The 25,673-nt window shown below is 46.5% G+C and overlaps 3 protein-coding genes across 9 annotated transcripts in view; 2 read left to right on the plus strand and 1 right to left on the minus strand.

Moving 5' to 3' along the window:
• The window catches only part of ENOPH1 (enolase-phosphatase 1), an 11,383-nt gene extending 2,582 nt beyond the window's left edge, over nt 1–8,801 (minus strand). The window contains exons 1-5 of the mRNA XM_074867590.1: nt 8,457–8,801; nt 4,912–5,013; nt 3,944–4,146; nt 665–797; nt 255–378 (exon numbers count right to left, since the gene is read on the minus strand). Of these exons, the coding sequence (XP_074723691.1) occupies nt 255–378; nt 665–797; nt 3,944–4,146; nt 4,912–5,013; nt 8,457–8,540 (646 nt within the window). The 5' untranslated portion in view covers nt 8,541–8,801. The remainder of the gene's footprint in view (nt 1–254; nt 379–664; nt 798–3,943; nt 4,147–4,911; nt 5,014–8,456) is intronic.
• A 356-nt stretch (nt 8,802–9,157) lies between these two features.
• Nucleotides 9,158–13,641, plus strand: HNRNPDL (heterogeneous nuclear ribonucleoprotein D like). Of its 2 annotated transcripts, XR_012628840.1 has the most exons (9): nt 9,158–9,341; nt 9,840–10,008; nt 10,097–10,258; nt 10,525–10,656; nt 10,775–10,889; nt 11,727–11,894; nt 12,101–12,198; nt 12,581–12,684; nt 13,379–13,641. XR_012628840.1 is itself a non-coding variant. In XM_074867601.1 (8 exons), exons 1-7 carry the CDS (start codon nt 9,253–9,255, stop codon nt 12,169–12,171), a joined length of 906 nt encoding a protein of 301 aa, XP_074723702.1. In that variant the 5' UTR covers nt 9,180–9,252; the 3' UTR covers nt 12,172–12,198; nt 13,379–13,641. The 2 variants fall into 2 exon arrangements, 1 of the variants encoding a protein (XP_074723702.1); XM_074867601.1 differs by lacking the exon at nt 12,581–12,684 and having other exon boundaries at nt 9,180–9,341.
• Nucleotides 13,642–13,740: 99 nt separating this feature from the next.
• Nucleotides 13,741–25,488, plus strand: HNRNPD (heterogeneous nuclear ribonucleoprotein D). 6 transcript variants are annotated; one of them, XR_012628839.1, is made up of 9 exons: nt 15,167–15,484; nt 19,287–19,455; nt 20,267–20,428; nt 21,590–21,721; nt 22,639–22,738; nt 22,834–22,980; nt 23,861–23,958; nt 24,268–24,374; nt 25,169–25,191. XR_012628839.1 is itself a non-coding variant. In XM_074867598.1 (9 exons), coding segments are annotated over exons 2-9 (882 nt in total). In that variant the 5' UTR covers nt 15,393–15,484; nt 19,044–19,102; the 3' UTR covers nt 25,232–25,488. The 6 variants fall into 6 exon arrangements, 5 of the variants coding, with proteins under 5 accessions (XP_074723700.1, XP_074723696.1, XP_074723698.1 ...); XM_074867598.1 differs by lacking the exon at nt 23,861–23,958 and adding an exon at nt 19,044–19,104 and having other exon boundaries at nt 15,393–15,484; nt 25,169–25,488; XM_074867600.1 differs by lacking the exons at nt 15,167–15,484; nt 23,861–23,958 and adding exons at nt 15,741–15,845; nt 19,044–19,104 and having other exon boundaries at nt 25,169–25,488.
• The last annotated feature ends 185 nt before the right edge of the window (nt 25,489–25,673 follow it).

A 25,673-nucleotide genomic window follows, 5' to 3' on the forward strand; every position in this document is an offset into this window, starting at 1 on the left:
GCTTTAACAGTCTCCTTGCTTGCTGGAGCAAGGGCAGGTTTTCTACTTGACCTACTTTCCCTCATGGCAGCACTGCTCACAGACATCCCACCGCTGTGTGAGAGCCTGGATGTGTAGGGAAGAAGCGTGGCAGCAGTTAGGGGGATGCCACTGAAGCAAGGTGGTCTGCAGCATTTCTGGGGTGCTTGTGACAAGTCAGCAGCACGTGTTCAAAGAGCACAGGTGAGAGCCAGCAGGACTGGCAGGCCACCTACCTCGAGGGACATCCGTCAGGAAGAGGATGTTGGTGGTGGTGCACCCGATACTGGCAGCAATCCTTCTGTAGCTCTCACTTTCTACCTTGGGGCCTATTTTGGTATCAAAGTGGCCATCAAAGAGCTGAAAGAGAGAGAAAAGCAAAGGCAGTTGCTCAGTGCCACCTGAAGAGCAGGGCTAAACTTCGCTCCCACGCAAGACGTCCCCTTTCCTTTCTCCCACAGTAACGGGGGGCTGATGCAGCCATGCTAGCATACGCCACTGGCTGAGCTTAACTCCCGAGGGCCAAACCCACCGCCCCACCTTCCTGTCCCAGACTCTATTCACAACGCGTTAAGGCAAAGGCAGTTGTGGGAGGGAAGTGCTCTGCAGAGGGAGGAGCTGTAAGGAAGGTGATAAGGTTATCTACCTCTAGGATATCACCTTCTGTAGAATATCCGAACAGAAGCTTCTGGGCCTCAATGCTGCCTGAGGAGTAGATATAGACCTTCATCCCCGCTTCCCGCCACTTCCGGATGGCTGGAACCACGTCCTCGAAGATTCTGGAGCAAAACAGGGCAGCAGGTAAGGGCAAAGCCAGAGGCACCTGAGCCAGGACACCTTTAGCCAGGCACTGTGACAACTGTCCCATTAGTTTGCAAGAGGACTTTGTTCTCAATCTGCTCAGGGCTTCTGCAGCCGGGGAGTCTATTTCAGCAGTGGGTGATATATCCTTAGCTCCAGCCAACCGAGCAGCTCATTGACTGCTATGCAGTCACAGACAGCAGCTCTAATGAGCTGTCTCAGACATTTGGCAGGAATCACAGAATCATCTCAGTTGGAAAAGACCTTGAAGATCCTCCAGTCCAACCATTAACCTCATACTGACAGTTCTCAACTCCACCAGATCCCTCAGTGCTACGTTTCTCCAGGAGTTTCTCCAGCCCCATCAATTTAGAGACGGGAGGAAAGGTTAGGGAAGATGGCATCCTGCCACTTTCCTCTGAGATGGAAGAATAAGGGGAGCACAGGCTCTTGCATCCTGAGTCCCCCCTGTCTTGCAAGCTACTAAGGTTCCCCTGTTGCTAAGAGCTACGGCTGTAAGCTGCACCCACACGGGGCAAACGCAGCCCGCAGGCTCAGGCTCTGACTGTGTGTAGGGAGGAGCTGAGAGGAGGCTGCAGCCCGCAGGAGCTAAACGAGCAGCACTGTACGAACTGTTTATTAGACTGGATATCAGGAAGTATTTCTTTCCAGAAGGGGTTGTTGGGCGTTGGAATGGGCTGCCCAGGGCAGGGGTGGAGTCCCCATCCCTGGAGGGGTTGAAGAGTCAGGTTGACCCAGCGCTGAGGGATCTGGTGGAGTTGGGAACGGTCAGGGTGAGGTTCATGGTTGGACTGGAGGAGCTTCAAGGGCTTTTCCACCCTGGATGATTCTGTAATTCTGTGTTTGAAGCCAGACAACTACTCGGGAAAGGAGTGTCCCCTAAGGGACTGAGGTCAGAGCTACTCTATTCAGTGACTCAGTCAGGTTGTACAGTACTACCCGTGGGCCAGATGCATCCCTGGCTTAACTGCACTGCAAAGGGTGAACCAGTTCCTGTTCACTAGGCAGCAGTCTCTCCCCTTATTCTTCCAGCCTTGAAGAGCGCTGCGAAGACAAGATACCAGTCTAGCAACGAGCTGATGAGTCTCAAAATGTGAGCTCCATCTAACTCCTGGGTAGTAGCTGCGTAAAGACAAGCCCGGCAGCAGGGAGTAAAGCTGTGAGAGACGGAAGGAAGACCAAAGCCAAGGCAACTGCTGTGTAACTGCTAATGGACATGTCTGTCAGTTCCCTCATAGCCTTCTCATTTGTACCACGTGTCCTCTCCAGTGCTGCACTTACATGTATGTAAAAGCTCTTTGTATGCAAAGGACATTTACAAGATTACCCATGTAGTGGGGGAAACCGAAGACTAGAGGATGCTCAAGAGGGACAAAGTGAGGCTGACATTAAGTCCCTCAGTAATACATGTGATGGTTAAGGTAAGGCCACAAACAGTCTCAGAAGGGCAGGGAGGGGGTTTGAGTTTGATATGGCAAAAGGATGGAGAGAGGAGCTGGAGAAGACGTGATCCCCAGGGAACCAAGTTTTCATCCCAGTCCAAATTGCAGCCTTCCCACCATGTACCAGCTCTGCGTGGCCACTTGGGCCAAGGCCCAGAGGTACTGCCCTGAAAAGGGGATCTGAGCCCCTGAACACCTGAAGAGGACTCCAAATAGATGCAAAAGGAGGTGTTAGACTGAATTTTGCAGACTTGTAGCCATCAGTTGGCCCTTTCTTCATCTCCAGTTTCTTGGCTATCTGCTCAGGGCCTCGTTATGTATTTACAAAAAAAAAAAGTTCGCTTTTTTCCATGGTTATTTATTAAATGTCTCTGGTGTCAGATGAAAAGACTTTGAGGTTGTACAGCACCCGCAGAAACTCCCAGCCACCCCCGTGTTTTCACATGCTGAGTTCAGTGCCTGGATTTCAGACACTGATGTGCCAGGTACAGTTGGGCAAGGGGGTGACTTTGAAGATCTCACTCCTTGAATGCTGCCAAGCAGCAAGGCTAGCTCCACAGTTTTTGGGCCACTATAAGACAATTAGCCCTGTTTTTAAAAAGAAAACCAACAGGATGGTTGTCCCTCTTGCTTTGCTTTTGGGTTTTGTTGCTTTCTCTAGTGGATGTTTACATTTTTCTGTGAGTTCTTTTTCTTCTTCCTCATTCTTCCTTTGGCAAAACACTTTGTGAACTTAGGGTTTGTTTTACCTCCTTAGAAACTTGAAATGCATAGTTTAACCAAGTATCTCTTGACCTAAGTAAGAAAATCAGGCTTAACTCCAGTCGTTCCTACTTATGCACACTCGCGTTGTAGCTGAAGAGGAGCCTGAAGACAAAAAGAAGTGGAAAGGCAGGAAACGCTCACGTAAAGAGACAACACAGGAGGAAACAACTGAAAGGACCTGACCCTGCAACCCCGGCTTGTTTAGCCTTGTTCCAAAACGTGAGTGCAATTCAGGGATAAAAAATGCAAAATGGAGAACTGTAAGAAGTTCATATTTCTGCCTCAGTCTCTTGGTTTACCAAGAAATCTCTATAGAGAAATATTGAGACATTTTCTGAATTTTTAATGTAAAAGATAGTTGTCCCAGATGAATGTTCTACCAGTCGTGGGAGCAGAACCGCCCTGTGTGACACCTCCATTACCTCATTCTGTTTCTCAGACCTTGTCTCCTTTACAGACTCTGTCCAGGTGGCCAGAGAACTGGCTGTTCCCCAGCATGTACCTGCCGATTATTCCTTAAGGAGAAACACTCTCACCCACTTGTCATCTTCCCAGTGGGGACTGAGACAACTTGGTCAGTCCCAAGTTTACCGTAAGCTTTTGGGTCCCCCGATTCAAAGATTAAGCTCAATGGAGTTGTGTTTCACTGCATGATCAAGTTTGAAATGAAGTGTCTGCCGTTGGTTCCACAACAGCAGCGGCCTGGCTTAAGCCATGACTGAACGTAAATACATTGTCTTCTCCACCAAGGTAGTAATCCTATTTGCACTTGTACATGGGGCTGCTTCCAGGAATAGCTTATGCAGCTATTCTGCTAACAGAAGTCTAGGAAAGATGCACCCCGTACCCGCCCCAGTGAAAGGGGCACACAATTACTCACACCCCCAATTACTTACTCTCCTTTGATGTGTCCAGTTGCATAGGCTGCCCTCCACATGTGGCCCTGCAGCTGCTTCAGTGCCGTGGTCTTCCTGTCCAAAGACATCTGCCAGTGCACGTTGTCTACGACAGCCTGGATGACCTGCTCCAGCTCCTCTTCCCCGCTGCCGCTCTCCAAAGGGATTGGCACAGCCCCATCCAAGCTCGAGTCCTCCTGAGCCTGGGAATCATCCGTGATAAAAAGAGGTGAGGGAAGAGGTGGAGCGGTCTCAACATCTCAGTTTAGGAAAGGGGTCTAACACCTGCATCCACACACCTCTGTGCAGGACACAGCTTGAACTGCTCTTGACGTGAAGGGTTACAACACTGTTTGAATGCTTTTCTCAATGGGAAATTCAGACTTCAGTAGTGCTTAGAAACACTTGCTTGGATTGTACTTTCCAAACCCAACAATTAGCACTATTGTAGGTGTATTGTAAATACTCTAATGAGAATTATACTTGCTTAAGTATTTAATTATTGAAATTAAGGCAAGGAAGCAAATGCATCTGTTGGCTTTAGACAGCCACAGGTCTCCAACTGATGCTGTGTCCCTGTACGGAGGCAGAATACGCTGCCCTGTGCAGGACAAGTACTCTGCCACCCCTCCGTGCTGCTTCCCAAACAGGCACCTGGAAGCCAAAGGTGGCAGATTCGGCAAGAGAAGGGCACAATGCAGGCACAAAGCTGGAAAGCTGTGTTTCGACACCTGCTCAGGGGCCATGAAGACCAAGGCAAGCTGAGGGAAGCAGCTGAGCTGCTGCCTACCAAGCACCAGCCCTTCCTGAGCACAACCCCAGGCTTTTGCCCATCAAGACAACCAGCCTCTGCGGGGGCCAAAGAGAGGTATGGGCTCATGTTGGGTGATTGGGGGAGTCCCAGTGGCCTAAAGTCTCTGGCATGCCGTGAAAACCCAGAAAGAGACAGTGTAGCTCCATTACTTAACCTGTTTCCTCAGAAGCCCGACGTCCCGCTGGCACTCCTCCTCCTCCCAGTGAGCGCGCAGATACTCCTTCACGTTGTCTTTGATGTAAGGGAACAAGGTCTCCTGGCAGCACACAAGAAAAACAGGCAGCTCCTTGAACCTGGCAGAGGTAAGGCTGACTTGTTTTTAAAGCAACTGTGTGCACATGCTGGTGTGTACAGTTATTTTCCCCGCTCCAGCTTTCCCTACAGTACTGCAGCTTGTGAAACTGACTGCCAAGGGTGGGCTGCCTGGTCACAGGCCAGAGCCAACCTCGGGCCAAGATTAGCACAGCTGGATTTTTTGCACAAATGCTTATGTTGCTGCAACTTAAAACCCAGGATGGTAAGGTGGGTGATAACTTCTTCTGGGCTTGCCAAAAAATGTCTCAAATGGCATATATGACCCCAAATTCCCATCAGCTGAGGAGTACAAGACTGACTGTACTGTGAACTGAGAAGTTATACTACTCTATTTTTAATGGGGCTCTTGTCCTAATGAAGGTTGTTCCGAAAACACATCTCAACTTCTCACCAGAGCTAGAAGACTTTTTTAAAAAGAAAAGTCTAGTCCAGTGACACTGAGCTCTACAGGACAGTCTTGCAAATGAAATGAAACAGGGTTAGGGAAAAGTGCCACAGGAGAATTACAAACCTTCCCAGAGATCCCAAGGGCAACCATAAATAATTACAAATCGCTCTCATCAGTGGAATTTCGCAAGTGAGAAGCCACAAGCAGCCACCGCGACAGCATCTCTGGGTGCGGGAAGAGCCTCAGGACAAGGGGAGGGCAGGGAGCTTCTTCCTTCAGGTACAGAACTGAGCTTTTCTTAATGGGGGAAAATTTGGGATGGGGAGGAGATGGGAGGAAACCAGCCTGAGCTCATCTCTCCTCAAAAAACGGCCAGTGATATTTTTCTCCTCACTGTATGTCACCTTTAACTTGTTACTGAATTAAGAAAATGGTGGCCCTGAGAGCATGATGTGGCAGCAGAACTGCAGGATTTTCTTTTGCTCCAATATGGTGTTTTCCACGTTGTATATTTTAAAAACAGTGTACATTTAGGGGAAAGGAAAATCTCTTAAATGCGTAGAAAATTACCACAAACTTGTCTAGGAAAATTAACAGCCTTGTAATACCCCCAGTTACTCTCTCTTCTCCTTTATTTGAGCTTAGCTGCTTTCAAACTATCTTTTAAATCATGGAGGAAATTAATGAGTATCCACTGGGAAATGCAACCGACCTGCTGACTTGGTTTAACTTCCCTTACAACTCAGATGTCAAAAGGTCCTAACTGCTTTCCAAAAGCAGTGCTTGTAAAGAAAAACTTCCAAATAGGCTCTGAAAGCATGGTGTATTTGGTGATTCAGTGGGTTTTAAAAGGGTAGAAGCCTTGGCCCACTGGCAAACGCATCCGTCTGTGATTTAAGAGGGGTTCACAGCAATGTTAAACCCAGTATAGAAAGGACGGTATTTTTACCGTCAGTAGACACCCACGTAGCACGCTGTAATTAGCGCTTGCAGGATTTCGAGCAACCAGGGTCAATTTTCCTCTCGATGTCCATGCAAGCTGTCACAAAGTTCAGTGACAATCTGCTCTTTTACAGGAGATCTGACAAATCCTAGAGGATGTAGTCTAACAAATTACCTCTCTCCCCTGCCATCTACTCTTCTCTGCCAGGGTGGACTCAGCAAAACAGAAAACTTGGTGACCTCTAACACAGGGCCACCAAATATTCTCTTTTCCGGTATCTTTCCTTAATCCACCCATCAACCGGCTCATACTATTTCCTTACTTTGTGTATTCAGTAATTCTAATACTAAAGAAAGGATTAAATAAAATCCTTCAATATTAAAGAATAAAAGGCCTGCAAAACCAGCAGTGGACCTTTTAAAGGGAAATAGAAATTATGGAGGTTAAGTGGAAGTCCAAGTGAAATAACCTGTTTCAAGCATTTTCAGGATATCCAGCAAACTTTTAATTGAAAACCGTAACTTATTCGGCTTTCTTGCAACAGAAAGACTTTGGGTAGGAAACCATCTCAGGTGTATTGCATGTTATTCGCACAACAGCAAAATGGATTCAAGGTGGATATAGTCAACTTCATTGCTCTGTTAGATGTTTAGTAAAAAATCTATTTAAATTGAAAGATATTGAGGCGAGGGAGGCAGCTGTAATGTCATCTAGACCTGATGTTTCTTCAAGAGCACTGGAAGAACAGTGACAGGAAAGATGTAGGTCACGTTCATCTGTTAAACTGTGTTAGCAGAAACACCTAGAAAGCCTGACAAGAGCCTTCATTCACCCCTCCACGCACTGTGTGGGTCACAAAGCACCTTCATAAACTACCAGCAAAAAACATCCACCAAATCCTATAATGTCTCGTGGAGAAATACAGGCTAATGGCAGGAGCAGGGATAATTCCGTTTCGTGTCTTAAATACAAGCAAATTGCTCCCTCCTGTGAGGACACGAGCTTGGTTGGGGACCAAAACCTCTCAGAGAGGAGGGTCCTGAAAATTTTAATAGCATATTTATGGCGTTTGTCCCGACGCCTCCTGCTGGCCTCCCAGACTTCCCAGTGCCCCAGCTTCTGCACCTAGACCAACATTTTCAATAGCCTCAAGCTTTCTCCTAGGCAAGGGAAGCCACTCGTACACATTTGCTGTTAGTACAGTCTTCCTCATGTACGCTTGACACGATCTCTCTGCTGTCCTTCCCCTGGACTGGTCCTGTGCATGCTGGAGGAAGGATACACAGAATCACAGAACCATCTCGGTTGGAAAAACCCTTGAAGCTCCTCTAGTCCAACCATGAACCTCACCCTGACCGTTCCCAACTCCACCAGATCCCTCAGCGCAGGGTCAACCCGACTCTTCAACCCCTCCAGGGAAGGGGACTCCCCGCCTGCCCTGGGTAGCCCATTCCAACGCCCAACAACCCCTTCTGGACAGAAATACTTCCTAAGAGCCAGTCTAAAAGCCACACTACAGCTCTGGTGACACTGGAGGCATCTGACTGTCCCACCCTTTTGAAGGGAAAAGGCGGCGAGCAACCCCAAGATAGTATTTGAGGCTCTCTGCAAATTCGGGTGGGGTGCTGCAGCTCCGAGCAACACTGACGCTTGAGGGCTTTTCCTAAATGAGGCTTCAAGTGCCCCATATTCATGAAAAAAATAATTTACTGAACTGCCCTTGATCTGAATAATTCCCTGTTCTCCTGCCCACAAAAGAGGCAGGCGATCGGTAAAACTAGGCGTGTTTTCTCGTGAGCATTATTCAGAAAAAAAAAAAAAAAAAAAAAGGCAGAAAATGTGTCACGGTTTTACGGTTCTGGAGGAAACTCAGGCCCGCCCTCGGTGAAGCTGCAGCCCTGGGAGAGGCTCTTCCCCGTCCGCCGGCTGCCCGGGCTGGGGCGGGGTATGACGATAATAACGGCGATGGTAGCGGAGCCCCCGGCAGTGCCAGCGGGGTCCCGGCCGCGGGGGGGGGGTGTGGTTCGCTGCCGCCCGCCCCGCCGGGTCTCACCTGGACGAAGGCGATGGGGGTGATGGTGCCCTCGATGTCCAGCAGGATGGCGCGCACCTCCGCCGGCACCGGCAGCACGCCCATGGCGGCAGCGGCACGTGGGGCGCGGGGCACACCGGAGGAGTGCGGCGGCGGCGGCGGGCGCTCCGCCCTGCGGCTGCGCGGGGGGCCGGGCCGGGCCGCGCCGGGCCGAGCCGCCGCGGATCACGGCAGGCGAGTGCGGCGACGGCAGGACCCCGGCGGCGGGAGTGCCGCGCCGGCTGTGCCCGCCCTCGGAGCGCCCGCCCCGCCCCACCGCCCCCTGAACGGGGCTGCTGGGTCGGACGTCACCCCCCACCCCCCCCAGCGCCCGCCTGTCCCGGTCCCCCGGTCGCTGTTCCCACCCAGGGCAGCGACACCCCCCACATACCGCCGCCGCCTCGCCCCAGGGCCCGCGGCGGGGAGCGCTGAGCACCGCGGAGGGCCGAGGCGTGCGGGGACGGCGGCCGCGCTCCGGGCCCCTCGGCGGGGCCCGGCTGGACCGGCCCGGCTGGACCGACCGGCGCCGCGGCCCGGGGGCTCGGGGCCGGGGGGGGGGGGGGGGCGCGGCAGCGGCCCGGCGGCGGGCGGGTGCTGCAGTCCCGGCGGCGGCCGCCAGGGGCGCTGCGGCGGCGGGCGAGAGCGAGGCGCTGATTGGCTGCCGGTGCGCATATATAAGGGCGGCGCAGGCGGTGCCCGGATCTCTTCCGCCGCCATTTTCTCTGCCGCGCAGGTCTCCGCCGCTCGCTCGGAGCAGCCCCGCTGCCCTCGCCCCGCCATGGAGGACGCGACCGAGATGAGCGGCGGCCCGGAGGAGTTCGCCGAGGGCTCCAAGATCAACGCGAGCAAGAACCAGCAGGACGACGGGTATGGCTGGGGAGGGGGAGGGGGGAGGGGGGGGCCGCGCCTCCATCTCTCTCAGTCTTGGGCCGCGCCGGGGGAGGGGGGAAGGGGGCGGCTCGGGGGAGGCGGGGCCGGGCGGGCCGGGCCCTCCCCCTTCCCACGCCGGTAGCCCAGCCCGCTTTTGTGTCCCGGGCTGGTGACCCAGTTTCCATCGGGCGGGGCGGGGAGGGGAGGGGGGGAGGGCTGCCGATCCGGGGCGTGACGTCACCGGCAGGCTCTGTGGGCCTGCGCTGCTCGGACAGCATGTAACGGTGAGGCCGGGCCAGCGGCAGCAGCTCCCCGGGGCTGCCCCTGCGGCGGCTGGTTGCCTCTGCGAGGCGAGCCGGGCGGCGGCGGCTTCCCGATCGCCTTTGGCTTGCGGCGGCCGCGAGCGGGCTTGCTCCATGCTCCCCGCGAGCATTTGCACCTATCTGCGTGTGTACACACGTGTGTTTACATGTATTCGTACTTCTTGCGTTCCAGGAAAATGTTTATTGGAGGCCTCAGCTGGGACACTAGCAAGAAAGACTTGACAGAGTACCTCTCTCGTTTTGGCGAGGTTGTGGACTGTACGATTAAAACAGACCCGGTCACTGGGAGGTCGAGGGGGTTTGGGTTCGTGCTCTTTAAGGATGCTGCCAGTGTGGAGAAGGTGGGTGGATTTCTGCTGGATCGATGGCACAGAGCCTGCCTGTGTCACCGTAGCGATCTGAGACTTTGTTTCCTTGTGTGCTTCTTAGGTGTTGGAACTGAAGGAACACAAACTGGATGGGAAGCTAATAGATCCTAAAAGGGCAAAAGCCCTAAAAGGGAAGGAGCCACCAAAAAAAGTGTTTGTTGGTGGGCTGAGTCCAGATACATCTGAAGAACAGATTAAAGAGTACTTTGGAGCTTTTGGCGAGGTATAGTATAATGGCATATAAGAACAGTTCTGGTTTTCAAGTGCAGTGTTGCCTCTGTCTTAAGATGGAATAATTTTTGAGGAGAGAGCTGGGTCAGACTTACATAAAACTAGGGATTGTTGAAACTGTAGGTGTATTGATGATTCCGTAGCGTTGCAATGGGCTGATTTGCAGTCAGCAAAGATGTTGGGCTGCTGAGTAGTTCTGGTAGCATTAAAAATTGCTTACAGATTTCATGCATTATTGATAGTTACTTTTGATTTCAGATTGAAAACATTGAGCTTCCCATGGACACAAAGACGAATGAAAGGAGGGGCTTCTGTTTTATCACTTACACAGATGAAGAGCCAGTAAAGAAGTTATTAGAGAGCAGATACCATCAAATTGGTTCAGGCAAGGTATGGAGGCTCTTGTTCTTGGCATGTGAAATAGACCATTTCTGTAGACTTCTGTGAAAGCAACTCAGAAAATGGTCTTGAAATTTTGGCGAGTTAACAATTCTCTCTCTCTTTACAGTGTGAGATCAAAGTAGCACAGCCGAAAGAGGTATACAGGCAACAGCAGCAGCAGCAGAAAGGAGGAAAAAACAATGCAGCTGGTGGACGAGGAGGCGGAAGGGGGCGTGGACGGGGTGAGTGTTTTGGATGTTGAAATTAATCTAAACGCTTAAGTGTCTGTACCAAACACTGAGGTCTTGGTTGATACTCTCAAGTTTTGGGCTGTGTGCAAATCTCATGTTTAAATTGAACATGGAAAGTAGCCTGTTAGTAAATGGTATTTTGGTGGTTGTGACTGCTTGTGGAAGCTTCAGAATCTCTGCTTGCATTCAAGTGGTGAAGTGGCAAGCTGGGTGTAGGGTGCTTCTGTATACCCACAGCTGACAGCATAGCTACATGTATAGGGCAGTTACTCTTCCATGTGAAGGGATACACTGCTATTTGGCTCGTGGTTGAGAAGCCACAAGCTGCTCACTGAAGAGGAAGACAGTCACTTTGCTACACCTTGCAAACAGATGAAAAGCAGGCAGCTGTCGTGTTACAGGTTAATGCATCTCAGTCTTAAAGTCAAGCAGTCAGAACCAACACAAAGCAGTAAAACTGATCCTGTGCTGTAACTTGGTTTTCGGACAATTAATGATCCAAAATGGAAGTTAAAGGAAAACAGCAGGAGCTGCTGTAGTGCACGCCTTCAGTGTTGTGTTTTGTTTTTCCTGACTGTTTTATGACCAGAACTACCTGCTATCTTTCTCTAACATTGTTGTGGGTAATAGGATCTTATGACTCATATCCAAATGATATTCCTCAGTTGTTTTTAGACTATTATTTTTCTTGGATTCTTGGGAAGGTAAGAGGATTCTTCCAGGTAATAGTTCTGGCATAGAAAAATTGCTGTAGAAAGTTAGATCAAGTGGCACAGGAGAGGAGTGAAATAATGTTCTGTAACTTATAAATGCTCTACTTGGTTTCAGGTCAGGGACAAAACTGGAATCAGGGATTTAATAACTACTATGATCAAGGATACGGAAACTACAATAGCGCTTACAGTGATCAAAGCTACAGTGGCTATGGAGGATATGACTACTCTGGGTACAACTATCCCAATTATGGATATGGGCCAGGATACACAGATTACAGTGGTAAGTGGTTTTGATCTCATTCCAGATAAGAATAGCATGCATCTTTAAACAGGGGATGCCCTTAGTAACTTGTTCTGTAACACCTCTTACTCCTAATACACGGCTCTAAAGAGTAGCCCTGTTGGTGTACTGTATGGGAACAATCTCCTTCAGAGTGTTGGATGTTAATGCTTTTGCTTTTTCCCCCCACCCTGTGTTATCTGCAGGTCAACAAAGCACATATGGAAAGGCATCCCGTGGTGGCGGCAATCACCAAAACAACTACCAGCCGTACTAAAGCAGTACCTAGTACTTGAGGAAACAGGTGTGTACATGAGTGCAAGGTCCACTCTGAGTATGTCTAATCTAATTTAAAGATCAATAGACAAATGAAGAGTAAAAACTTGTGTAGCATGACTTTTCCTTTAATTAAGATTTTGTTAACTTAAAAAAATACTTTTTTTTAAAACCAGCTTTGCCTACAGTGTCTATAGATCTTTAACTTTGTAAAAATGTGACTTTATCTTCTTTAGTACTTCAGAAAAACATAAGAGTTTTTCTGTTTTGCGTTGTGTACCAGGTGGTCTAGAGGAATAATTAAACTTATTAGAAGTATTAACAGGTAAAGTACTGAAATGGGTACAACTTAAGGAAAACAAGAATGTTGTCTTCTAACTCTGACATTATACCTTGTTTGTACCCGCCAGCGGGAACTTCATTGCAGGCCGTGTGTCACCCTGACCACGTCTATCTCTGGGGTCGCACGTTGCAGGCAGAGCGCAAGGCATACACCAGAAAACGCTGTCCTGTGGTATGGTCTCTTCCAACTTCATGTACCAGCGTAAAGATTAAAGTGGAAAACTTCAGACTTTGGCTTCTTTTTTTTAATCTTTTTGGAGATTAAGTGTCTTAACTTAAATGGTTTTTTACAGGAGTTAAAGTACATAAATGCCTTTACAGCTTAATCATTTGGTCTTCTGTTTAGTGTTGTATTTCAATTGTGGAACCTCATTTTAAGTGTGCATTCTTTAAGATTTAATGCTTGCTTTTTTCTTTTTATAGCTAATAGTGAAATCTGCAAACCAAAACGAACTTTTAAATCTGGAAAAACATTAAAGATCATACGCATGTGGACTGTTTGAACTAAATCAACCTGCCTTGTGTTTGCACAGCAGTCGTTTAAATGGGATAAATAATCAGAAACCCTTTTGGCAGTGTTTCCAGTGGGGGAAAAAAACTGATCCAGAGCCTGATTAATAGTCTAAATCGGATGTGTGTTGTGTTCTGGAGCAGCTTCCTAAATGGGCTGAATGGATATATTTGGGAAGTCAAAATTACTGATGGGTAACAAAACCTCTTGTGTTACCTTCATAAATATGCATATGATCTTTAACAGTGAAGAAAGGAATATATAGAAGACTTAAAGCAGTTCATGAAAATGGACCTTTTAACGATTCTTGTAGTAACTTGCACAGACCTGACATATATTTTGTCTTGATTTTTAGGTAGAGATACTGCAACAAAGCCATCTTGCAGCGCATCGTGAATGGTGGTCTTCATGAGAGGAAATGGCTATTTTGTAAAAGACTTTTAGTGTATGACACAACTGTGTCCAACTGTACATAGTGGCTGACTAGTTTTCTTTTATGGTTTTTACTTTTTCTTTTTGCCATTCATGTTATGAGACAATGTGGACTTGTGTTTATACAAACTTTATTTGTATAATTTCATGTTAAAGGATTCTCTAATAAATGCTTACTTAAGTGAATGTGTAGTCCTGCTGTTTGCTGTCAGTTCAGCGGTATAACTATACTTTTACTTGTATAGAAGGGCAGGTACCTTTCTGGAGATCATAAATGACTCAAGACAAGGTTGCTGTGTATGCAGGTCAGTACAACCCCCTCCTCCTGACCTGTCCTAAGAGCACACTATAGTGCCTTGAGTTAACAGCACTGTGGAAGATGACAAAGTCTGCAGAAAAGAGGAGGCGGGTGTGTGTGTGTGGCACAATACCCATTTCCTGCATCTCAAGGGAGGGACCTAAAACTACAGCAGCACTGTTTTAATGCTGATAGCAGTGTTTGAGGGGTTGGAGGGTGAGATCTATATTGCATTTCTAGGTTTTTTCAAGCATGTAGGTTCTAGAATACTCAAGGCTATAACTTAACTACTTCCCTAGAGCAATTGCTCCCCATCTATTCCAATTCCAAGCAGGAGATTACAAGTTCCTGAACTTCAGGGTCAGCACCTAGTTTCTGTACAAGTTGGGATCTCTTCCTTCAAGTTGGATTCTGTGCTGGACAACTGAATCAGAAAACAGCTTTCCCATGTTGTGTATACTGATAAGCAATGTAACAAAAATGTGAACAAATGATTGTTGAAGGGAAACTAACCAGCAGGTTGTCTCCTGAAGAGAACAGTTGCAGTGGGTAAGTGGACATACACATTCTGTCTGAGGCCAAAAGACTTAAGTTTGTTGGGTTTTTTTCTCAGCACAAGTATCTAGATGTGCATCTGAAATAAACCTGGCTTGTTAGAAAAGTGAAATGTGGGGAGCTACTTCACAGGGGAGATGCCTTGCAAACTTGAAGGGAGTAGTCTGGGTAGGGGTTTCTCTGAAAGTTTCCAAAGTGTAATTTTGGTGTTTATTTCTCTCTCAGGCAGCTGGGTATTTTATTTTGTTCTCCTGTTGTACAGGGGTGCTACATGCCAAAACTGCTATGGGTTAAGCAGTTCCTAGACCTGGAGAGGTTCCTGTCACCTTAGCAATTAGGTTGGATGAGAGAAGACTCTGACATCGCTGGCTACAAACTAAAGAGACCAGTGCCTGGCCGTGGAGAAGCTGCAGCGGTATGTATGTGACTTTATTCCCAACTTTTCCAAGTGCAGCCAGATGCAGGAGCCAGTAGTGAGCAGTGCCTCCAGATGGCTGTGAGCACAGTAAAGCCACTAGGACAGGGCTTTGCTGTTGCACTTTTTTGTTAATATACAAAAACTCACTTGTTTAAAAGTCAAGTTTTACTTCAATCTGTAGAAATTTATGTTTTAAATTTAAAAGCGGCTTTTTTTTTTTGGTGAAAGCTTTCTGTCGGCAGTCTCAGGCCCCGGATGCTCCGGGCGGTGGGCACAGGGTGTGAGGTACCTGCGGCCACCCGCCAGCCCCCCCGCCAGCGCTGCGGCCCCGGGCCCCGACCGGCGGGAGCAGGCAGCGGGGCGCGCCCCGCCGCGCGGCCTCCCCGGGCAGCCGAGTCACATGACCGTGCCCGCCGCCCTCCTTCCGTCCGCCATTTTAGGTTGGGTCGGTGGCGGCGCCATTAAAACAAGCGAGCGCAGGGAGGGGAGGGCTCGGTGCGTTTGTGCCGTCGCCGGGGCCGGGGCCTCGGCGGGGTAAGCGGCAGCGGGACCAGCTGCAGCGGCGCCATGTCGGAGCAGCAGTTCGCCATAGACTCGGCGGCGGCGGGCGCCGGAGGCAGCTCGGCGGAGCCGGCGGAGCAGCCTGAGGGGCTGGCGGGGGCTGGGGCGGGGGGCGCTGACGGGGGAGGCGGCTGCAGCGGCGGGATCGAGTCGGAGGGAGCCAAGATCGACGCCAGCAAGAACGAGGAGGACGAGGGGTGAGCAGTGGGGGCGGCGCGGGCGCCCCGCGGCTTTTGTCTACTTGGCGGCGGTTGTCTCCTCCGGCTCGGCCTGGCCCGGCGCGGCCCCGCTCGCCGCCCTGTTTGTTTACTTGGCGCCGCGGCGACGTCACGTACCGGGCCGGCCCGGCGGGGGCGGGCCGCCGGCGGGGGTCGGGCGGGCGGCGCCGCTGCTGCTGGGGCACCTCCGCCTCCCTCTTCGCCGGCGGCAGCGGGGCGTGAGGAGCGGGAGAGGGGCCCCCGCGGCGCGGTAGGGAGGGAGGCGAGCCGGGCCGCTGGTCGCCCCGTAGCGGAGCTGCAAGCCTCAACGCGGCCCAGGGGCCTGGCGTGCGCTTGGAAGGTGCAAGCCGGGGCGGTAGCTGGTTTGCTCTTCAGCATTGTAGGGAGTCGGGGGGGATTTTGTGCCCTGGTTCGGTTTCGAAATCAGCGGGAGTAGCTCTGTCATGGGGTTCCGAAGGCTGCTGTCAAGCGGGGAAAGTTTCATGCCCCTGTCAACCCCAATCCCATGGCAGTTGGCAGTGACAGGTCCTGAGGGGGACATCTGGTGTGACGCATAATAAACTACAAACTTTTTTATTGGTTTTGAGGGTGTCTTTTCTAAAAGTTAGCATGCAGTGTGTGTGTCAAGGACCATAACTCAATATAGCAGAACGCTCAGGTTGCGGTCGCTCAGTGTTGCTCTGTGTGGCAAACAAACGGTATGTCAGTTGTGTGTCCGCAAGAAGCGTTGACTTCTTCCCATCCTAAACCATTCCTCCTCATGAAACTTGCTGCGAGAAAGATTGCTTTAGGTGGCAGCTTAAGAATGAAGGCTGCTTTTAATTTTTGAAGGGTCTCTGCCTAATGCTTGGCGTGGGACAGCGTTGCTTTCATATAGTAGGTAAAATTCACTTACAATAAATCCAGTTACAAGATGGGCTGCTGCTGTATGCTGTCTCCTGTCAGGCCAATAAGAAACTCAAGCTGCAGGTCTGTTTTTGATCAAGATAAAAAATAAACTGGATAAAGGAACACTAGCTACTGTGTCCTGTAGAGACTTGCTGCAAAACCTTCCTGAGTGTCTTCCTCCTCCTCTAATAACCAGGGATATTACTGAGAGCAGGGAGAGAGAACAGGAACCTTCTTTGAGTGTTTTGCTAGTGTTAGTGAAAACTTAGAATGTTTTTGTTACTTTGTGCCTGCTCTTAATGGCTTTAAGTACCTTTGCAGTTTGCATATTTGTTTTACTTTTTGCCCGTGAATACACACCTATTAAAGAGTTTTCAGGAGGAAGCACACCTTCTTTTGAGTCAACACAGCCTAGAAAAAGTCGTCACTGAGTGGCTCAGTGACATTGGGCAGTGATTACATGTAGCATACATTGACTTTTAGTTTAGTTCAATTGTTTTTTTGACCTGTCAGTTCTTATGGGTGATGCTGTACGGAAACAAAGTGTTTTCATAGCTCTCGTGGTAGTAGGGGGAAAACAGCACATCCTTGGTAGCCGCTGGATGCAGGTACATTGGTGTTTCCTTTGCATTAGGAATTAGAGACAATGTCTTCAGGAAAAACAGTGTGCAGGTTCTCGTATCCTCAGATCTCCTCAGTTGGAACTGTAGACTTGAGAAATCCATGTGTTGTCAACTTCCTGACTAGTCTGTTGGAGGAAGACCAAAGCCACTAGTCATGGTAGTGTCTGTACTCTGTTTAGCTAAGTCTGAAGTTTGACAACTTTCCCAGTATACTTCTGGTAACTTATTTTAGAAAACTATATACTGATGTGACTTACACCAGGCAGGCTGTGGTTTGGGAAATGTACGTATTTTACAAGCTTTTGACAGCACTGTGAGGTTGCACTTTAATTGTTTGTTGTGTTCACATTTGTGTTGTATCCTTGATCTGACCTCAGGTTTGCAGTGGAGCAGTAGTTTGTCAGCTTCTGTGGTGGCAAGCTGAAGCAGTTGTGCTTTGCCGCTCTGTAACTGGACTCAGATGCAATTATTGCATGGTGGGAAGAAAATCCTTCGGAGGGCTGTCAGTTTTCAGACCTGTTCTTGGTCTGTCATGTGCTTAGTGATAAAAAGCAGGGTTTTGTATGTTAATGTTGATTGTTTGTTAGAACTGTAAACCAGGTTTTCTATGTTTATGTTAATGGTTTGCTGATAACTGTAAATCAGGTGTTTTATATGTCATGTAGCAAGTATGCATTCGGTAGTAACTGCTACAGTTTCATTATTCCCCATGTGTTAGAAATACAATGCTGCATCCTTTGTATGTGTTCCGTTTTGCTGCTTAAAACCCACAAAACAAAAAAGATGGATGAACGCAAGGGCACAAAGCATCCTTTGAAAAACTATCCGTACTGGTATGAGGCTGATGGTTTACCAGGATGGACCATTTTTTCCATATTGATCCTGAAGACAATAGGATGTCACGCTAGAAAGGGCTTTTGGTGTTTTGTTGAAGAGAGATCTGGAACTAATGGGAAAAGTGGATAAAGGGATGGGGAATTGGTACTCCTGTTTATAGACTTCAAGACTTACTACAGAAACATCTGAAGCTCCTGAACCTGTATGGAGGTTGGATGTTTGTCAGAAGCTGAGTGCGCTCCTTAATTCTGTAAGAGCACAGCTAATTCGACAGAGTTAGTGCACATGAGCAGCTTTTGATTTGAGAGAGTTTGACTTGTGGAAGTACAACATGATTGTACATGATTGGCAGAAATATTTGTGTGTGGAAAGTGAAGGAGTTGGAAACGTGCTACAGTGGTTTTTTCCGGTTTTCTGATAACTCTGCCTGTGATTGTGGAGTAAGCTGGTACGGTGAAAATGGACAAAGCTTTGTAGAAAGCATTTTTATAGATTGTAATGGATCATACCTTTTGTTTTGAGCCGGCTGTAAAATCTTCTTCATCAGTATTAGAAGAGATGATCTCAAATCAAATCCTCTTTTGAATGGATGCATAAGCCCTCTGCCTAATAACTAGCAATGTTTCATTTGTGTGCATAGTGGCTCATTTTTTTAGTTGATGCAAATCATGAAGTGTTTCCTCTCGAGACGTGGTGCTGCTTGATTTTTCTGGTTCTTTTGTGTTTACTAATGCGATGGGATGGTCATGATTTGATTCCAAGCTTCCAGTGTGCTTTTGAAAATACAAGTCATGATGGGATTTATCTGCTATACACGTTTGCACACCAACGCTACTCCTATAGGTAGTATGTTGGGAAGATGTTCTCGTGATCGTATCAAGTTATGCCAGGTGTTTATATCATGTGTTTGAGGGGAAAGATAAGTTTTGACCATCCAATACTTCTCTCTTTTTACTGCTTTCTGGGGAAGGGGACTTAACAAAACTTTATTTGTTTATTAATATTGGCATATGTGTAGTCCAACCTAGTACACAAATGCTTCTGTTTAACTGCAACTGCCTTATAAATCTATTCTGCCTGTGTTTGTTTCATAAGCAGTTGTGTGGAGGCTCTGCAGATAACTAAATGGAATTAAGCCTGTGGTGGGGATGCAAGGAAGTAGTAAAATATCTTTTTGTCACTCTTTGTAGTTTCTTGGGATAGCAGAGTAAGCAGCTGCAGTGGAAGATGGTGCAAAACTTTTACGTGCATGTAAGTCTGTATCTAATCTGTACAGGATCATTTAAGCAAGTTATCAGAAAGTGCAGGCCTATGTGTAGTGTCACTGATAAAATTCTGCTATTCTTTACATTAGGTAACTTGAGCTCATAAAGCTTGACAGTACAGGACTTTGGGTAAGACACATTAACAGATAAACCATCTTGTCTCAACAGGAAAATGTTTATTGGTGGCCTTAGCTGGGACACTACAAAGAAAGATCTGAAGGACTATTTCTCTAAATTTGGTGAAGTTGTAGACTGCACTCTGAAGTTAGATCCCATCACTGGGCGATCAAGAGGTTTCGGCTTTGTACTCTTCAAGGAATCGGAGAGCGTAGATAAGGTAGTATTAATGTAATGAAACAACATGTTCAATTTTAGGTAGCAAAGATACAGCACTCAGATGATTGTGTGCTTAGTTGCTTGTATATGATCTGTTAAAGATGATTCTGGGATACAGTATATTTAAGATGCTTATTGAAATTTTTTTTTTCCTAAACCATCTTACTCGTGATGCAGTGGCCAGGACCAGCAATGATTCCCAAAGTGTGGCTTTGGCTACTTAGAGGGGAGTGCACTGTAAGCCACTGGACTTGAGCACTTCAAAAATACTGTATATAAATGTCTGCTGCCTACTACTGTGAAAACAGTCTAAACTAAGCACTTACAGTGTTTGCATTCTAGAGCTGCAACATGAACCCCTAGAATAGAGCCAGTGGCTTTGATAGATTTGGGCTTTATCCAAGCAAAAATTAGCTGTTAACCTTTCTAAAATGCTGTTGACACAGCACACTGAAGAGTTTTCACCTTTGTTGACCTTTGGTGGTATCTGAAGTATGGATTCTTCATCAGGTTTGAGGATGGGATTGTAGCCTACTTTCTCAGAAGCATTACACTCTTAACTTCCCTTGGGTGATACTTGGCTCCAGGTGACTCCTGAAAGGCTTTGTCAGAACTGTCTGTGTCAGTGGATAGCCATCAAAATCATGGAACTGTTTGGGTTTGTGCAACAAATTATTGCTGTAATGAAAGTATTGGAATTGAAGCGATAGCATTAACAAAAACAAAGTATAAAATAACTAGGCCTTGCTCAAAACATTAGTGAAACATTTAGCTTGGACTGCAACTAAGATCATGTTTTGATTTTTCTACAGGTCATGGACCAGAAGGAACACAAGCTGAATGGAAAGGTCATTGATCCAAAAAGAGCTAAAGCCATGAAAACAAAAGAACCTGTTAAAAAGATTTTTGTTGGGGGCTTATCTCCAGACACGCCTGAGGAGAAAATAAGGGAGTATTTTGGAGGTTTTGGTGAGGTACGTGATGAAATAAACTGCTTATATTTGTAGAACTTGTTCTGTCTTTGCAAATTTAGTAACAAAAATCAGCCCCCAAAAGCAACCTGGCATGGATGCTACTCTAAGCTTAATGGCCAGTGTAGCTCCATGTGTCTTAGTAGTCAGAATTTTAATGATAAGGGTATTAATTACAGGCTTTGGGTTGCATAAACTGGGTTAATAGAAGGAGGAGCTGGGGTAGGTCAGAGGGTCAGGAACTGATTCATGGGATGTCTGACAGTCTGGACTGAGACGGGTACAGGAGACAATGTTTTTGAGCATGCTGCTTTGGTCAGTTGTGTGAGATGCTCTTCAGCCACCCCAGCTGATCTGCTGTGGCACAGGTTCAGACAGTTTGCCTGAATTATGTAACTTACAGTCTACCTCTTGCTGTCCCCAGTTTTTGGTGGTGCAGATGAACAAAGTATCACTGCGGTCCTTAAAAGCTGGCCTTGTATGAGCTTGGTACAGCTGCTGCTTCCCTGTTAGTTCTCAGATGTTGCCAGCATCGGTCGTGGCAACCCTGTTGTTGGGAAATTTGGTTGTCAAATACCTGCCATCTTAGTACCTTACAGACAGTTCACTATAGACTTTAACTACTCTTTGCCTAGACTGAAGTCTCGTGTGCCATATGTAAGGAGAACTTTACCCTTTGTAGTTAGGTGTAAGATTTGTCCTGTTTCACATACGATTTTAGTAGCGTTGTGGATGAACAGAACTATGCACTTGGACAAAGCTACATCTCTTTCATATGAAACTTGAAGGTTTAGGCCTGCTCAGGGTTTGAAATGCCTAGTTACTTCAGTCTTAACCAACTTAAAACTGAAAGTTAGACTATTTATCCACCACAGCTGAAATATTCTGTGTGCGCCATATTTTGTATGAGTTCCGGAATGGGCAAATGATACTATGAGTTAGAGGAAACAAGTATTTTACACCATTATGAACACTTACTTCTAGGGAAGGTGATGTTTGTGATGCTGATGGTGATGGTTTCTAGTGATGTAAAGCGCTACAAAGGAGGCATGTTATCCTATTCAAGTCTGAATAATTTCAGTTAACAAATACGACCTGCTAGAACTAACATTTTTAAGTGCCATGAATTGCAGGATAAAAGATAAAATCACTGTATTCTACCAGGTTGAATCGATAGAGCTCCCCATGGACAACAAAACTAACAAGAGGCGTGGATTTTGCTTCATTACTTTCAAGGAGGAGGAACCGGTGAAGAAAATAATGGAAAAGAAATACCACAATGTTGGGCTTAGTAAAGTAGGTGGAGTTTTTCCTAGAGAAACTGAACAATGGCAATAGAGGGAGTAACATTATTAGTTGCATCTGTTTGGGGATAATAGTCTGAAAATACCTGTGAGCATTATTTCTCATATGTAGGCATTAAGCCTATGAAGTATTTATATAGGTGCTAGGAATAGGATCCTGTAATCTTAATTTCTGAGCTGAGGGGGTTCCCATTGAGGTTTTGTACTGCACCCTCTGTGGAGAAGAGGGCTGGGCCACGGCATATTTGTTCGTTGTGAAGCTCCCACATGCTCTAACTGTGTGGTCACAGTGTGTGTCACTGACCCACTCTATCGGCCTGCACCATGTTTTCCTGGTAGCTGGATCTTTGTGTGTTTAATATGGAAGTATTTTGTTGTTATAAGCAAACTGTCAGTTTATCTTAGAGTGCTTCCAAAACTGAAATGAAATGGGAAGTTAGGCTTTCCTGTTGGAAGTTAGGTTCCTTTCGGAAACCTGTTTGAAATTCAACCTAGTAGCAGAAGCTCAAATTGTAGCTGGCCTCTTCTTCATTGGATGAATATGTAGTGGAAGCTTCAAAACAGAGTTGAGTAAAAATGTTGACCATACTATTGTAACTCAGATCTGATTTCACTTTTCCCAGATAAATAGACCTTGGAGGTCTGTTTCAAAGGGAAAACAGAAAGACGTGCAAAGAAACAAGCATTCGTATCAGAATTGGTTCTACTGGTGGAAAATTAGGAAACTTAAAATGTTTTGTAATGCCAGTGTCTTAGAACGGTTTTTCACATTGGAGAGAGTAAGCTGCCCGTTTTTTTTCAGGAAAAGCACTAGGATGACCAAATTGTATTTTCTGCTAGTGTTCTGTGAGTTTAAGAATGGTTTGTGGGGGTTATCTTTGCTAATTGGATTTGACTTTACGTTTCCAGTGTGAAATAAAAGTAGCCATGTCAAAGGAACAGTACCAGCAGCAGCAGCAGTGGGGGAGTCGAGGAGGATTTGTGGGAAGAGCTCGAGGAAGAGGTGGAGGTAAGCTTGCGCTGCCGTGGTGTCGGAAGGTGAGGGGCTCAGCTGAATGAAGGCAAGTCTCCTGCAGCTCTGAGTTTTGGCACGTTGTATTGCAGGCCCCAGTCAAAACTGGAACCAGGGATACAGCAACTACTGGAATCAGGGGTATGGGAACTATGGCTACAACAGCCAAGGGTATGGAGGTTATGGAGGCTATGACTACACTGGTTACAACAACTACTATGGATATGGTGACTATAGCAGTAAGTACTGAACTTATAAAAAGTCCTATTCTGCTGCTTGTGAGAGAATTGCTACTACAGATATAAAAGATAGATGGCTTTCAAACATGCTGGTTTAGGCTTTCAGCTGACTTAGCTGCATTCATCTTATCTATGGGGTCCTTGGTTTCAAGCACCCCACTGTCCCCACTGCTTCCGCTTTGCTGTGTCAAGTGTGCATGGACGCTTGTTACGTTGTGGGGCGGTGATACTGCTGGAAAGCCCCCTCTTCCTGGGAGATGGGAGCATGTTCCTTAGTTCCACAGCACTGTTAGTTGGTGAGAGAGAGAGGGCCCCCACCCTTACAAACTTTATGTCTCTTTATAAACCCGCTCTCTAGACTGTTTGGGTTCCTGAAGTGGCTGTCTTGGCCAAGAACGGAACATAAATTTGAGGAATGCAGTGATGGCATGATAAACGATTAAGCTACTTCTCTACAAAAGGCTGTAGTTACTGCAGGGGTTATGGGGCTGTAAGCTGAGTTTGGGCAGGCGCTGCAGGCAGCTGTACGTTTACACACTCATGAAGAGTAGCGGAGGCAGTCTGTCTTCCGGGGGCATTTTCCTGCCTATGGTAAATTTGCTGTCTCAGTATGGCAAAAACTACGTGACGTTTAGGAATAAGCTAGGATTTTAGTGAATGTGGTGGTTCTTCTCCTAGATGTGTTGAAGGAGCGGGTGTAAATCTTCATATCCCAGCGAAGCTGAAGTTGTGGGCAGGGTGAAAACAATAGTGGCATGTTGCTTAGGAGTTGGGGTGAGGGAAGCTGGCTTTGAAAGCTGCCTGAGCTGGTGGCATTGTTTCCTTCTGAAAGGCTGTAGGCTCTGGAACCTTCCATCTGATAGCTTTCTGTTGTGTTTAGATCAGCAGAGTGGTTATGGGAAAGTATCTCGGCGAGGTGGTCATCAAAATAGCTACAAACCATACTAAATTATTTCGTTTGCAACTTACCCCAAACAGGTATGTCCTAAATATCTACTTACAACCTTTTTTTGTAATTAATAGTAATTTTTCAAATCTACTGCATAAGATACTTGTAATGATTAATGTTTTAAAATTTCACAGCACCCAGACGTGCTTACCATAATGTAACATAATGACTTTGAAGATATATAACACAGGTGCTCTTAAGCTTTTGCCTTTTGCCCTATAATTAACAAGTCAGTAAAGTTAACAGGTAAAGTACTGCTAATGGGTACAAATTAAGGAATTGCAGCGAAACAATATTGCCTACTAACTCTGACATTATACCTTGTTTGTACCCGCCAGCGGGAACTTCCTTGCAGGCCCTGTGTCGCGCTGACTTCACGATTCTCACAGGCCCGCTCAATGCGGACAGGGTACGAGATGCTCACGCTCTCGAATGCTGCCGTTTGGTATGGTCTCTTCCAACATCCTGTATCAGCATTATAAAATAAAATGGATACTTCAAGCTTTGCCTTCACTTATTTCTTTGCTTTTAAAACTATATGTAATGTAATTTTAATGCATTTTTTACAGGCCCAGTAATGGTTAAATACGTCAGCTTACTGAATAATTTTAACTTTGTTCTTCTAAGGATACAGCTTGTCTCTGGATTTTCCAGTCTTAATTTTATATTTTATTAATCTATTTTAATGCTTGCTTTTCCCATTTATAGACATTGTAGCAGTAATTGCAAGAAGTTCTTGAGCTGAATTCCTGTTGTGTCGACTTCTCCCTAGCTTCTGAACACAATCCTACTATAGTAGTTACAAAACCTTTTCTTTTAGTTGTATTTTCTTAACGGATAAGCTAATAATATTCTATAGTGGGTCGGCACAATTCTTAAATGCAAGTTTTGGGCCCAAAAGGCGCATCCACCAAAATAGTTTTGATGGTGGTTATGGGTATCATAGATGTTTTGTAACATCTAAGACTTGAAGCATTTTCTAAGTAAATTTACAGCATACAATATAAAGCTTGTCTTAAAACATTGGTGGACATGTGGATTTCCAGCTCATGGACTCTCCTGTTCAGCTTTAATTTAAAAAGCATATATTTACATGATTAATGTTGATATACAATATTTACATAGAGTGGGAAATAGGGGTATCTAAAATACAGTTGTCTGTTAAAAAAAAACAAACAACTTTTTTCTGTTGGCTGTCAATTTCCACAGAATGACTTTTCTCTCTTTTCTTTTTTCTAGGTGGAGACACGCAGTATTTTCTCATTTGAAGATTCATTTGAGGTGGCACATGCTACCTGCTAATAGCAGTTCAAACTAATTTTTGTATCAAGTCCCTGAATTGGAAGTAAGACGTTGGGTCCCTCTGAAGTTTAATTGAGTTTCCATTAAGACAAAATTGCTTTCATGGTCTTATTTCTTGATTGCTATGCTTAAGAATCAATTTGTTTTATGCCCCTTCCTCAGTATTGTAGCAAAAGTCTTGTGTTCAAAAGCCCAGTGTGACAGTGTCATGATGTAGTAGTGTCTTACTGGTTTTTTAATAAATCTTTTTGTATAAATGTGTGTGGACTCCTTTTGTTGCAAGACCAGAGGCACATGCAAGTTTGAATTGGAAAAGCAGTTTCTGTTTTGCAGCAGGTGTTGGTATTGTCGTTGAAGCAATGAGATTAGTTAGGCACTACTTGATTATAAAGGGGGCTTGTTTTCCAAAACCAGGTCTCTTCTTGCTAAATGCCTTATGTCA

Source organism: Strix uralensis, chromosome 4 (genome assembly GCF_047716275.1).
Source record: "Strix uralensis isolate ZFMK-TIS-50842 chromosome 4, bStrUra1, whole genome shotgun sequence".
Lineage (NCBI taxonomy): Eukaryota > Metazoa > Chordata > Aves > Strigiformes > Strigidae > Strix > Strix uralensis.

What these genes read in the sequence shown, in the direction of transcription:
- HNRNPDL (XM_074867601.1), top strand. Translation starts at nt 9,253, where the DNA reads ATGGAGGACGCGACCGAGATGAGCGGCGGCCCGGAGGAGTTCGCCGAG. An exon ending in ATCAAATTGGTTCAGGCAAG is followed by an intron (nt 10,657 to 10,774) that starts GTATGGAGGCTC and finishes CTCTCTTTACAG; the next exon opens with TGTGAGATCAAAGTAGCACA. An exon ending in AGGATACACAGATTACAGTG is followed by an intron (nt 11,895 to 12,100) that starts GTAAGTGGTTTT and finishes TGTTATCTGCAG; the next exon opens with GTCAACAAAGCACATATGGA.
- HNRNPD (XM_074867595.1), top strand. Translation starts at nt 15,294, where the DNA reads ATGTCGGAGCAGCAGTTCGCCATAGACTCGGCGGCGGCGGGCGCCGGA. An exon ending in TGGATATGGTGACTATAGCA is followed by an intron (nt 22,981 to 24,267) that starts GTAAGTACTGAA and finishes TGTACCCGCCAG; the next exon opens with CGGGAACTTCCTTGCAGGCC. An exon ending in CTCTCGAATGCTGCCGTTTG is followed by an intron (nt 24,375 to 25,168) that starts GTATGGTCTCTT and finishes TCTTTTTTCTAG; the next exon opens with GTGGAGACACGCAGTATTTT.